This window comes from Gigantopelta aegis, chromosome 4 (genome assembly GCF_016097555.1).
Source record: "Gigantopelta aegis isolate Gae_Host chromosome 4, Gae_host_genome, whole genome shotgun sequence".
NCBI lineage: Eukaryota > Metazoa > Mollusca > Gastropoda > Neomphalida > Peltospiridae > Gigantopelta > Gigantopelta aegis.
This window is the reverse complement of record NC_054702.1, coordinates 54,371,574-54,384,641: the sequence shown is the minus strand read 5'-3', so window position 1 is coordinate 54,384,641 and position 13,068 is coordinate 54,371,574. Positions and strand designations below refer to the sequence as shown.

The window sequence follows — 13,068 nt, the reverse complement described above, 5'->3', positions numbered from 1 at the left end:
AAAGAAATAATAGAAATCTACTGTTTCGCATTACAAACAATATGTAGTTCAATACTTATTTTACATAATCTCAAATAGTGGACAGTTATTTTTAAAAGTAGTTATGGTATATCTTACTTTATCATCCATTAAAAGCTGTTGTAGAAGATAGCGCTAAACCTACCATTAGTGACGTCACGCCACTGCCGTTCTGCTAGTTAAGGAGTCTACCGCTGACATTCAACCCACATTACTGAAATTGTTTACAACCGTCGCAAATGAAAAGAATGATAATGGATGATAAAAAGAATACCCCCCTCGTGTCTTGTGATTTATCAGCACTCGTTGATAAAAGTATAAAATATTTTTATTAACTCGTGCTGATAAATTATGATATCACAAGACACCCGGGGAGTCTCCTCTATGTATTGCATACTAAAGCTAGAGCAGACGTGACTAAAATTAATATTCACCAAGATCGGTAAAGAAGCCCTTTCAAAAGTCTTGCATGCAGTGTTACATGTGCCCACCCACATGTATTTTGTTGTGTACCAGTCTCATGTGTTGTGTGTTTCCCACACTGACTGTTGTGTTTTCCTTCCAGAATCTTCTAGGTCTGGTAAGTACTTTCCACTCAACTGTTCCCCCTTTTTGTTATGACCCCCACTATTATTTATTACAAATGTTGTAAGCACCTTTTGTTATGATCCCCACTATTATTTATTATAAGTACATTTTGTTATGATCCCCACTATTATTTATTATGAATTTTGTAAACACCTCTTTGTTATGGTATCCACAATAATTTTTATTACAAATGTTATAAATACATTTGGTTACATTTGTCTATTATTTGTTAGAAATAACCACTTTTTGCTACAATTTTCACTATTATTTACTAACATTATATTATTATGATAAACACCTGTTTATCATATTATAAAAAAGTCATAAACACCTTTAAAAGCATTTCATTAATATTTATTATCAATATTAATTATTATATACATTTTTAGCTATCATCAGAAATTATCATTGTTATAATCAACTTTTGTGATGATTTTAAATCATTCATTAAAACCAATGTTAGAAACATTCACTCATTAAATCACCAGTGTAGCAATGAGAGGTTTTATGTATGAATGTTTCTACATAGAACAGCACATACCATAGTTTTTCATACACTGATATTTTCACTAAATGGTATTTCATTGCCTAAAGTGAACAGAATGTGTTTTGACAGTCACAGAAGTAGAAACTAGCCTTCATCATTATAATTGCTTTTGTTGTGAATGCCACCACCTTATTTGGATCACTGCAGAAATATTTTATTCCACCTATTGCAAAATGTTAGTCACTTTCCCAAGTTGCCATGCCTTAAATTATATGCGTTTTAAAATGTTCTTTATTTCTCAATGACCTTACACACATTTGGTTTATTTTGTATTCTTCCTCTCATGCATGTTTTGTTTTAAGTTGTGTAAGGCCAAAAAAAAGTCTGGTCTCTGGTCAGACGAAAGTTCCAGAATTGATGTGATGCAGCTAATTGTTTGTGATTTTTTTTTTTTTCAATGGATTGCACAGGGTTTTTTTTCACGTCATCCTCATCTGCCTTGGCCCATCCCCAATGGCTATGGTGCCCCCTCCCTTGCCTTGGTACCCTAAATATTTTCCGTTACATAATTTTCCCATATACCCAAAGCAATTTTTATTACTTCGACTTTGGCCACAATTTTTCTTTAAACAAGCCATGCTACTCATTAAGAACAACAGAACCTGTTTTAGAGAGAAATTAAAGAAAGCGAATGGTTCAAGCCAGTATATAGAACATTTTGACTCCAAATGTGGTTTTATGTCCAAGCAAAAAAAGTCCTACAAAAATCGACGTCATACCACAGGAAAAAAAAAAAAAGGAAAAAAAAAGAAATGTTGACACGCGAGGGTCAAAATCGATGTTTATGCTGACCAGAGACCATAAATGTATTTTGTTTGGCCTAATAGGCCTATTTATTAACATGATATCATGGTACTAATTGAATTCTTTTGTCATAAATAATGTTTTCTTATCATTTACTACTTTCATCTACAGTGTTTATAACAATACTGGAAAAGCATTTAATATCAAATACCTATTTGCTTTTTGAACCTTTGCTAAATAACATCTTTCTTCTTTTCTTAACACATTTCAATACTTTTTATTAACATTTTGAGTAACAGCTTGATTCATCATTATTCAGTAGGTTTTAGTATAGATTATTTAATTAGCAGATACAATAGACCTAACTTGATCATTATATAATTGTTTTGGTTGGTTCATGGTGTATGTTTTGTATGTTGTTGTTTTGTTTCGGTATTTATTAATTCCACATAGAAACCATTTCATCATAAAGCTGCATCTTCTACCTCTTTTATTTTCTACCTTTTTTTAAAATATAAATTAGGGTCATTTCATATAAAGTTTTCCTTTTTGTCCCATCCAGAAATCTTTATTGCAAATAGTGTGTATATACAGCACTTGGCCTAGGAACAATGATCAAATAATACAAGTTTGAAGTAATGTTTTAATTTTAAAATTATTTACAAGAAACGAGAGTTTTTCCGGATCAGATAAAAAGGGGAGACCCATGATCTTTTTGCATGAAGAAGCGAAATTTTCAAGCATAGTAAAAATGTATAAAATAATGTTTTAGAATGTTGTAAATTACAACATTTGAAGTTGAATTTTAAAATTATTTGCAATAAACAAAGAGTTTTTTCGGATCAGACAAAAAGGAGACCATTACATGAAATGGCCCATTATCATTTAGCACGAAGTAGCGACATTTTCAAGCAGAGTAAAAATGTATAAAATAATTTTTTAGAGATGTAAATCACATTTGAAGTTAACAGGCATTTTAATAGATTATATTACTTTGAAGGTGCAGTCTTACCTCCCCATCTTATTAGATTTTCTAATATAAACTGCAATATTTAAAAGTTACAAGTTTTTGTTTTATGACACTAGAACATACTGTTTAATTAATCTTCGGCTATTGGATGTCAAACATTTGGTAATTCTCACCCGTAGTCTTCAGAGAAAACCCGCTACATTTTTTCATCAGCAGCAAGGAATCTTTTACATGCACTTTTCTACAGACAGGACAGCAAATACCATGGTTTTTGTATATATGTTGTCAGCTTATTTGATATAAATTAGTCTTATCATTTTTAAATATATGTATTTTGTTACAATAAACACTGAATATGTTGTGATTCCTCCATTCCACCTTGTGCTTTGAGTATTAATGAAGAATTAATATATTTATAATTTAACATGACTTAATTAAAATGTGTCAAAAAAAAAAAGTAATAAAGATCATCTATTGTAAATAATTAAATAATTTTTAAAAAGTCAAGATTGCATCTTTAAAACTGTTGAAAAAGTAATTGATGTATTTGTATATGGGAATAAACACACTTTACTTTGAGGAGGTGTTCCTTCAATAATGGCGATTGATTTTTTTGCATAATTGTCAGAAACACACATTAGGTGATATATTACTTACACAAAAATACTTTTATTGTACGTATTTCAAGATATTTACTAACTCAACCTTTACTGAGAGGATTTGAGAGATCTCTCAAAGTCGGGATCTCTGCAGCCAAGCAATTTATCCATCCCACCACTACCATATGAATAATTGCTCTGTATTGCAGCAGAAAACAGCTTGCAGAAACAACTCAAGGACCAGCCGGACAATGCCGAACAGCGATACTTCAACATCCCATTCTCACGCCCCGCCGACGAGTACAGGGAAGAGAGTGGGACCAAGAGTCACGGTCAGTGGTACGCCCACTTTGACGGCAGGTGGATAGCGCGACAGATGGAAATCTACCCAGGGAAAACTCCCATCCTACTGATAGCAGGTAGCGTCAGGCAGAACTACCCAATATCTATTATTATTGAGTTGTATTTAATTACCATGACAGTTAAACCTGTCTCTAAGAGTAGCATGAGGTATTCAAAACAATATTTAAATATACAAAAGGGACAAATCTGAAATATTTTTTTATGGACACGTTGTTTTTATACATAGATCCTTTTATGACTGGTAATTTGACATACTAATTAAAAACAGCTTTATTTTGTTGTTGCAATAATTTAAAAATATATTTTTGAGAAAAGCAGGTAGATAATCTATATGATAATTTGTAGTTTTAAATCAGTTATTAATGTCTTTTTTCTGACCATATTGTTGATTAATATTATACTTCATAATTATATGTCTGCTCAGCTCCCAAATAGCTTATCCACTAGCTGTAGTAGCATCATAAACAAAATAGTTTGTGTGGCAACGGCAGGTTTTTTCTTGTTTACCACAGGTCACAATGACCACATATTGTTGATCATTCAATATGTTGAACTGTCATTAAATAAATAAAAACACTTTCTCTGTTTTTAGTTTGTGATTTTGTTTTCATTTATTTGATACTGTTTCAACTATTTGTGTAAAACACATTTCTTTATATTTTTCCAAGGAAATGACGACATGCAGATGTGTGAGCTGTCGATTGATGAGACTGGATTAACCAAAAGGCGTGGAGCCGAAATCCTTGAAAATGAGTTTGAGGATGAATGGGAAAAACATGGTGGAGCAGCACTGTTAAAGAAGAATGCCAGCAAAATATCATCGAAATTTCTTCAAAAGAAGCTAGGCATAGCCAAATGATAAAAATGTCTTATATTTATGTAAATGTCATTAACATTTGCCATCGTGGACTTTATTAATTTTTAAAATGTTGTCTGCTTTGCTAATTGTGTCGGATTACTGAACTTATTTATTGTCTAATGAGTAAAATGATGAGTGAATAAAGTTACAGGCAAAATTGTCTGTAATTTAGATCATGCCATTGATTTGCAACATGCGGTCTTTAGAATTAATTGCAATACTATAGATAAAAAGTAATAATTAAAATTAATGCATTCGTATGGAGATGGGTTTATATCTGAAGTGGATTTTATATATTGGTGTCCTTAATAACAGTAGGTTCAGCTATATATGATTGATGCTTTATTATGATGCAAGCTCAGACCTGTCAACCTTTAGTCAAGAGAAAGCAGGAGGTGTGTGTTGAAAAAGCAGGAGATTTTGTCAAAAAGCAGGAGATTTTTTAAATTCACACAATTTAACCCAAAATCGCAAGATTTAAAAAAAACATTATTACAATAAGTTATATGAATACTTTATAATGTCATATATACTTCTTAACCTTAGATCTTGGCATTAAAAAAAAAATATATATATATATATATATATATTAATTTTTTTTTTTTTTTTTTTTTTTTTTTTTTTTTAAATATTATAATTTAAAACATATTTAAAAAAAAAAAAATATTTTATCAAAAATGTTAAGAACATGAACAAGAAAAAAATTAATTAATTAGTACATTTACGGTATTACACTTAGCCTTACAGGTTGCGTTACATTATCATTTGTGGTTAGTGTACCTAAGTACCAAAAACAAATTTATATAAATCTTATAAATTAATATTCGGTTTTTACTATAATGAGGAACGGTGGCGTGGTACTTATTTAAAATCATTATAATGATGCAATAAACATTGTATTTTCATTAATCATAAGTAAAACCTCATTACGGACATCGTGTGAAATATACCGGAATTATACCCATTTCCGTGAGTAACTTTATGTCAATGTCAAACACAACATTTTTTAAATGTATAAAAATTATTTCTTGAAGTGTACCCTTATAACCAACATTTTACCGCACAAACATACAAAATTAACTGACACAAGTATGTTTATACAACTAATTGGTCTTTTCGTTGTCTTGCTGTGACATGTGATTTTAACATGCATCGTGTGTATCGCTGTCAACTCGTGAGTCTGGCAGTTCAGATTCGTCATAGTTGCATTATGTAATCCAGTGGGAAGACATTTTACAATTCAGAGGTGTTATTAGAACTAAATTGGATAGTTTTTTTTTTTTTATATGGCAACACTGAATGTCAATACACAGCCTGTTGAATTAGCGGCAACACGCTTCGTAGCCATTACGATGACAACAAACATTATAATAACACGTCATTTTATAAACTCCATGTGCTTTTTTAACAATATAAATAGGCTATCCCACAATTCTCACTTCGGCAAAGGTTAAACAGTCGGGACAATTCGGCCTGTTACATTCTCGGAAACCGAAAGTAGTCGACATTTTTCGAATGAGAAAAAAAAGGCAGAGTTACTTCCCTTCTGTTATTTTGACGAAAGAGGATCGATTTTTTTTTATGCTTACAAAAATGTCATTTAACAGGAGAAACTGTCTCCCGCACAGGGGAAAGGAGATTTGATCAAATACCGGGAGACTCCCGCGGAATCCGGGAGGGTTGACAGGTCTGTGCAAGCTATTTTAAATTTTCACCATTTTAGCAACGGTTTAACTTTTTTTTTATAGGATTACAAAGAATTTTTGAACTAATAGGGCAGGTGCTAGTGAATTATTAATGCCTTTATTTTTCTTCTTTATTTAAAAACAGATATTATGTTATAAATACTCTAAATGTTACAGAATGAATCATTCATGTCTTTAAAAATTTGCTTCAAGATGTACTTTTACCTTCAAGATGTAAATTTACCTTCCAGATGTACCTTTTGGATACATTACTGGTGGTTATTATAGATAGGTTTTTATACTTAATAAAAATACTTAAATTTAGTTTCTTAACTTTGTATGAATCCATCCCATTTATTGCAAAATCATTTGTGCATGGTAGATGAGTAGAGAGGTGTTTTTTTACTGGTAAAGGGAGCATCAGTATTTGTTATGTTATTACGTTTACTACCACTTTGAATCTACAAATGTACAGCCTATTTGCATTAAAATATCTCATATTGATATTTTACTACTTACTACAGTGAATTACACTAGGGTGCCAGCATATTTGTGTTCAATAATATCATACAGATTTACTTACTCCTTACAATTGTAATTGTTTCTTATGGATGCTAGTGTATTTGTTTGGAATATAATAAATAATTAAGGTTCAGTTTTGGCAAATCAGGCCAGTTCCTTTGTGATCATGTGGACACATAATGAAAATAAACACAAATACATGTATATGTACTTCTAAGCATATTTTGCAGCAGGAATGTCATAAGCAAGTGTCATACATATATCTAAGAAAGTTGTCTCATTATCCACATGGTGGAAGACTAAAATAATAGATTATAATTCATTCAGTGTCATTTTCCAAGATTCAGTTTGTTTAATATACATTCATAAGAAGATTAATTGTGTTATACATTAAAGGAAAATGTTTCTCTGAAAAATACTTGAGACATTCCTTAATATGTTATGAAAAATTAAATTGGTCGTCTTTGTTACATAATTATGTATGTAGGTAGACTAAATAGATTACATAATAAACTCTGTAGGTAATATTCTGGTAGACTAAATAGAAGCAAACTGTTTTGAAGAATAATGAAAATGTACACTTTCAAAAATGGTTTCGTTTACCGAATGATGTTACATTCAAACAAATGTTGTTTTTAATTTATAATGATCAACTTATATGAAAATGAACAGTGGAAAACATTCTGGTTGAAATGTCAGTATCAAGGTACCAACTGTAATTAAGTTATTTAATAATGGTTATTGTTTACCGGTATATTTAAACATATTGTGTATGGTGTAGGTTGTAGTGTTTTATTTTGTGATATTTGTTTGTGTTGTGTTTAACACTTTGTCTTGCACAAATGCGCTTGATGTCATCCATTATTCACACTCTGTAATTAATGTTGGAGGGACATGGTCAAATGGTTCTCCCTGAAGAAAAAGAAATTAATTGCTAGAATTGTTTTTCTAGAGACTATACAAACTACCGGTTCTAAAAAAAAAGCCACTGGGTTGTAGGTGGGTTATAGAAGAGAGGGAGAGAGCAGCATTTGACGATACACCTGTCCATGTGTCAAGTCTGATATCACTGATTAGTCATGATATACCTGTCCATGCGTCGTCTGATATCACTGATTAGTCATGATATACCTGTCCATGCGTCGTCTGATATCACCGGATTAGTCACGATATACCTGTCCATGCGTCAAGTCTGATATCACTGATTAGTCACGATACACCTGTCCATGTGTCAAGTCTGATATCACCGGATTAGTCACGATATACCTGTCCATGCGTCGTCTGATATCACTGGATTAGTCACTCTTTTTCACCCATCAATCTAATGTATTACAGTAATGTTGGGCCATGTTATGTGTATTCTATGAGGTGATATAAAATCCACGTCTGATTTGAAATATGAACCAGTCAGTAGGTTGTCTGATAATGCATTATTTGTGTATACAGTTTTGACTAGTCTAGAGTTATTTTAAATAGTTCTGTTTCACTAAGTGCTTTGCTGTTTTGCAAACCGTCCCATTTTGTCTCACTATTTAAAAAAACCCATTTTTTTAATGACCAATGTATATTACAAATTATATAATCTTCTTACAATTATGTATGTGACTGTTGTATTGTAACCACCTTGCAGCACATGTTAAAGTACCTTTTTTGTTTAATTATTTTAATTATATGGTTTTGCTTTAAATACATAACATTCAAAGAAGTCATACTGTAATATTTATTTATTTATTTCATGTTAAAAATAAAACATTCCTTATTTAAACCCCTTAAAAAGCATTCCTATGTATTCATGTTAATATATTACATGTATATATTACAAAATTAATAAAATTTTAACTGGTTGTGTTATAAATGGGTTATTTATAATTTTGAGAAATCCAGTGAAAAGGCCGGAGTCTGTTACCACAGAAGTGTGCAATGTGGTACACTTGTAATGTATATAGTTGGTGAAATTGTTGGCCCAAGAATAGAACAAGTATGATTCAGTGGTTTTCCGTTTTAAAAAAAAGCAGAGATTTTTTGTTTCATGTTTTTGTAATTTCCGTTTCAGACTACAATATGTAATTAACAATTGAACTAACATAAGTTGTGACAAATTAAAGGGTCTGAAAATTGACTCAGTGACTGGTGTCGACATGCGTCGCTATTCCTCATTAAATCAAAGTAAGCCTACATATTAGTAGCGAAAATCACACCAGGAGCAAAGGCTACAATGCTAATAACTACATAAAGCATGATTGTCCAACAGTTAAGTGCACTGCTTTATTCAACGAGGCTTAGGGTTCACAAAACATAAACATTTATTTTATCATCTCTTTGACAGTCTAACGTCATCTGCAAATTGAAGTGTGCGTGTGACACAGCAGAAATAAAGTTTCATTGCAACGTTCAGCCAGCCAGGGTTTTTTTTGCTAAACGTTTGCAAACATATTTTGACTGGTGGTTCCATAAATGGTCATTCGGTTTAATGTGTAGCGTAAAAATCTGTCTTCCAAGACAAGCGTTAGTGACAAACCGCTGGCTAAATTTACTCCTGGAAAAAGAACTGTCCCATCTGCGCAGGCGCAACAGACTAAGCAGTAAACCAGCCCCAAGTTCAGCCAGCAAACATTTCGCTAACGTTCGAGAGGTATTTGATTGGTTCCCAATGTGACCATTTGGTTTACCGTGAAACGCATAATCCAGTCTAGCGTTTGCCAGTAGTACTGCGCACGGGTCAATTGTCAGTTTTACAGTGTATGGCAATAGTAAAATAGTATTAATTTTTTTAACTTCGCCGAAAATCGTAATTCCGTTTCCAAATGTAAATTCCGTTTCACAGTGGGAATTCCGTCAGGAAAATCACTGGGTCTACTGTGCACATGAATCAAAACAAAATATATTTTAAAAACAAAGACAATGAGCAGTAATGGACACTGTATTCGTGGGAAACTCAAAATTTTCCTGAAGAAATTAACCCATAGAAGCCGAGCTATACATTCAGACAAGAACCAAGCAAATATGAACTGGAGTCTGAGCAACTGTGGCGAAAATAGACGTCGGAAATGAGAGTAGTAAACGTTGCATGCAATGCGTGACGCCTTGTTTTGCAACCACTCATATCAGTAACCATCTTTGCTTTTATGTTTTTTAATGAATCGTCTTATGCAGCCATTGCATTTATATTTGCATACAAATACATTCCATATGATTACCTAAGACCATATTGCTCATTTACATTTGAAAAGTTTACATAAATACCATAAATCCTCCGATAAATATCAGGCCTATAATGTTTTGGGTTTGTTTATTGGTTTTTGGGGGGTGGGTGGGTTGGGGCTTGGTTTTTTTTTTTGGGGGGGTGGGGGGGGGGGAATGACAAGTAATTTGCAAACTAAACAATGGGTCCATCCTAATATATTCTTTGTCTCAGCTGCAAGTTTTTTTTTCAGGGTTCACTAATTTACAGTTCATTACATTTATAAGGGTAATTACTTCTTTTTTTAATTTAACCATAATAGAAAATCATCTTAAGAACATTTTTGAATATAATAGAAAGTTGATAATTTATGAATATTGGTCCTGTATGAACATTTGATGATTTATGGTAGATATACTGTTAATGTTCTTAATAACAGGTTTGTTGTGCCTTCTCTTGTTGTTAATTACTGCTGTTTGTACATGTATTGCATGTATTAAAAAAACCAGGTGTAAATTTTGTTGACTGAGAAATTCTTAAGACTGTTATGTCCTAAAGACAAAAAGAGGCATTGATTTGCATCAGTTTTAAAGTGCATTCACACAACTGTTTTGTTTTGTATTTATTTGTCAAATATTTGTGCTCGTTAATATTATTATAATATATTAATTTATGTTGTTAGTTTATTACAGTTGTTGATATTCCTGTTGCAAAGAATACAAATCTCACCTCGTTTAAGAAAACAATATATTTTGAAATTTTTATAAATGCAAGAATAATACTTGGCTGGACTTAAGGGTAATAATACCATCTATAATAAGTTTTTGATGTGCTGTTCCAAATGTCATCAGAAATAGTTTAGTCCATGTCTTTGATTATTTCTTAATTTTAAATTCCATTGATAAACCCAGTGCCCCCTTTCAAGAAATATCCAGTACCTGGCCTTTGATTTAAAATTCAATTTGTTACCTGACATATCTTTCAAATATATGACTGGTTAATTCAACAGAATGGAGATTTATCTTAGTTTTTGTTTGTTTTCTTTTTTTTGAGGATACAGTGAAACCTATAAGACCAGACCCTCTGTAAACTGGAATTCCCTCAAAACCAGATGTTTTACAGTCCCTTTTTAAACTGGATCCCTCTTGCAAGTAGACATTTGTCTTGGTCCCAAGGGTGTCCGGTTTAGAGGGGTTTCGCTGTATATGTACATGTACTTGTTAAACCATGTTTTATATTGAATAAATAGATTTGCTTAGAAATATTATTGGCAGTCTAATGATTTTCAATAATACATTTGACTTTCCATATATTTTAGTTGATTAGTTCTAGAATATTAAACAAGATTTAAAAAAAAAACCCTAATAAAATAAATATAATGCCAAAACTTAATAAAATATGCATTATGTTAGATGCCTTCTATTGATTTACAAAGTATTGGTTAACAAAATACAGCATTCACCACAATTTGGCAGAATGGTCTAGTTATTATTTACATAATTGTTATTACATGTTATCCTGCTGTGACTAAATCTCTTGGGAAGACCTGTATTTTTTGTAATGACATTACACATTTTATTGTGATATTATATCAGTGTTGTAAACTGCTCAATATGTCACACTAACGTGCCTGAATTTCACAGAGTACTAATGTCATATTTGTAAAGATTATCAACGCTCGGAACTTTACCGCACTCAGAAGAGTCATGCAAAACAGTCATGTATAATAGTCATGTACTAAAAGTGTTCTTAAATTATTCAGCTCAAATGTTTTTACATATTTTTTATTGTAATTCACATTCAATGTAGAACTCCAAATAGTCTTTGAAAGCTTTGTTGTACAAATCCTTGTTTTGTTTTTGTCTGGTTTTTAGATTGTGATTATATAGTCTTATGAATGATATGGCTTGGAAGTGTTTGAAAACAAGTTGCTTTGTTGTATATGCTAGATAAAACTGCAATCATTTATTTTCCCTTTGTTCCCTGAAAGTATGACATACATACATGATTAGTGAATAAATTATTCACAGCATCACATCAGAAATTAAAGAATAAGCCATTGGGTGTCCAATAAAGGTACATGTACGTGCATATGAATTGATATTAAAAAGTGTTGTTACTTAACCGATACTTGGTTTTAGTAATCAAGGTAAAAGAATATTAATGAAGACATTATATTAATGGAAACAATCTACCTGAAGGAAAATGAAGGTTTAGTGGCACCCCAGCACGTTGTTTTAATCACCCAATTATTAGATGTTTAACGCAGGTCTAACTAATTCAATGACTGTAGCCGTGTTTTTCTTCATCTGCCTTTCTCTTGATTTGTTTTCCCATTTATGCTTGCCACATGACATGTAAGGACCTGACTTAAGCTCTACTAGTACACTACGTGCATGTTAATACTGATTTCCTCGTTTTGTTTTAGTCTTTGATTGTGTTCAGTAAGCTTCAGTTTGTTTACGATTACTTGTAGAACAGAGAGATGATGCTAATAAATCCGGAGTCCCAGATTTGTTGTTGGTATTGCTTTACGAAATCTACTTTTGTTAGAGTTCTTCTTTCACTAACACTTTGTGAAAAAAACACCCATAAATGTTACAGTAACAATTACCAGTTGAAATATATGTACTTAACGCGACTTGTTTTTTTGTGTGTGTAATGTTCTATTCCATAACAGAAGTCTTTTTAATATTCCAAAACTTGTCTTATCACGTAACTTAAATCGTACCAATAAAAATACCACTGGTTTTTTTGGTTTGTTTTTTTAAATTACAATGCAAGTCTGATATACATTCCAGCTTATCCTTATAAAAATAATTGTTAATTTTTATAAGTCCTCTGCCGGACCAACTGGAGGGGACTAAGGTATCATCTCAATCCTGTCGGTCTGTCCATAGCTTTACCATGTACTGTTACAGATGGTAACAGATCAAGTTTGACTTTCATGGTGATTTACCTATTTGTAACAGAGTTATGGCCCTTGAACTTA

At 31.8% G+C, this 13,068-nt stretch overlaps 1 protein-coding gene across 1 annotated transcript in view; it reads left to right on the top strand.

Moving 5' to 3' along the window:
* LOC121370761 (unconventional myosin-VI-like) overlaps window positions 1-5,170 on the top strand; it is a 50,753-nt gene extending 45,583 nt beyond the window's left edge. Inside the window, exons 30-32 of the mRNA XM_041496215.1 lie at window positions 584-598; window positions 3,676-3,885; window positions 4,498-5,170. Of these exons, the coding sequence (XP_041352149.1) occupies window positions 584-598; window positions 3,676-3,885; window positions 4,498-4,688 (416 nt within the window). The 3' untranslated portion in view covers window positions 4,689-5,170. The remainder of the gene's footprint in view (window positions 1-583; window positions 599-3,675; window positions 3,886-4,497) is intronic.
* Window positions 5,171-13,068: the final 7,898 nt, after the last annotated feature.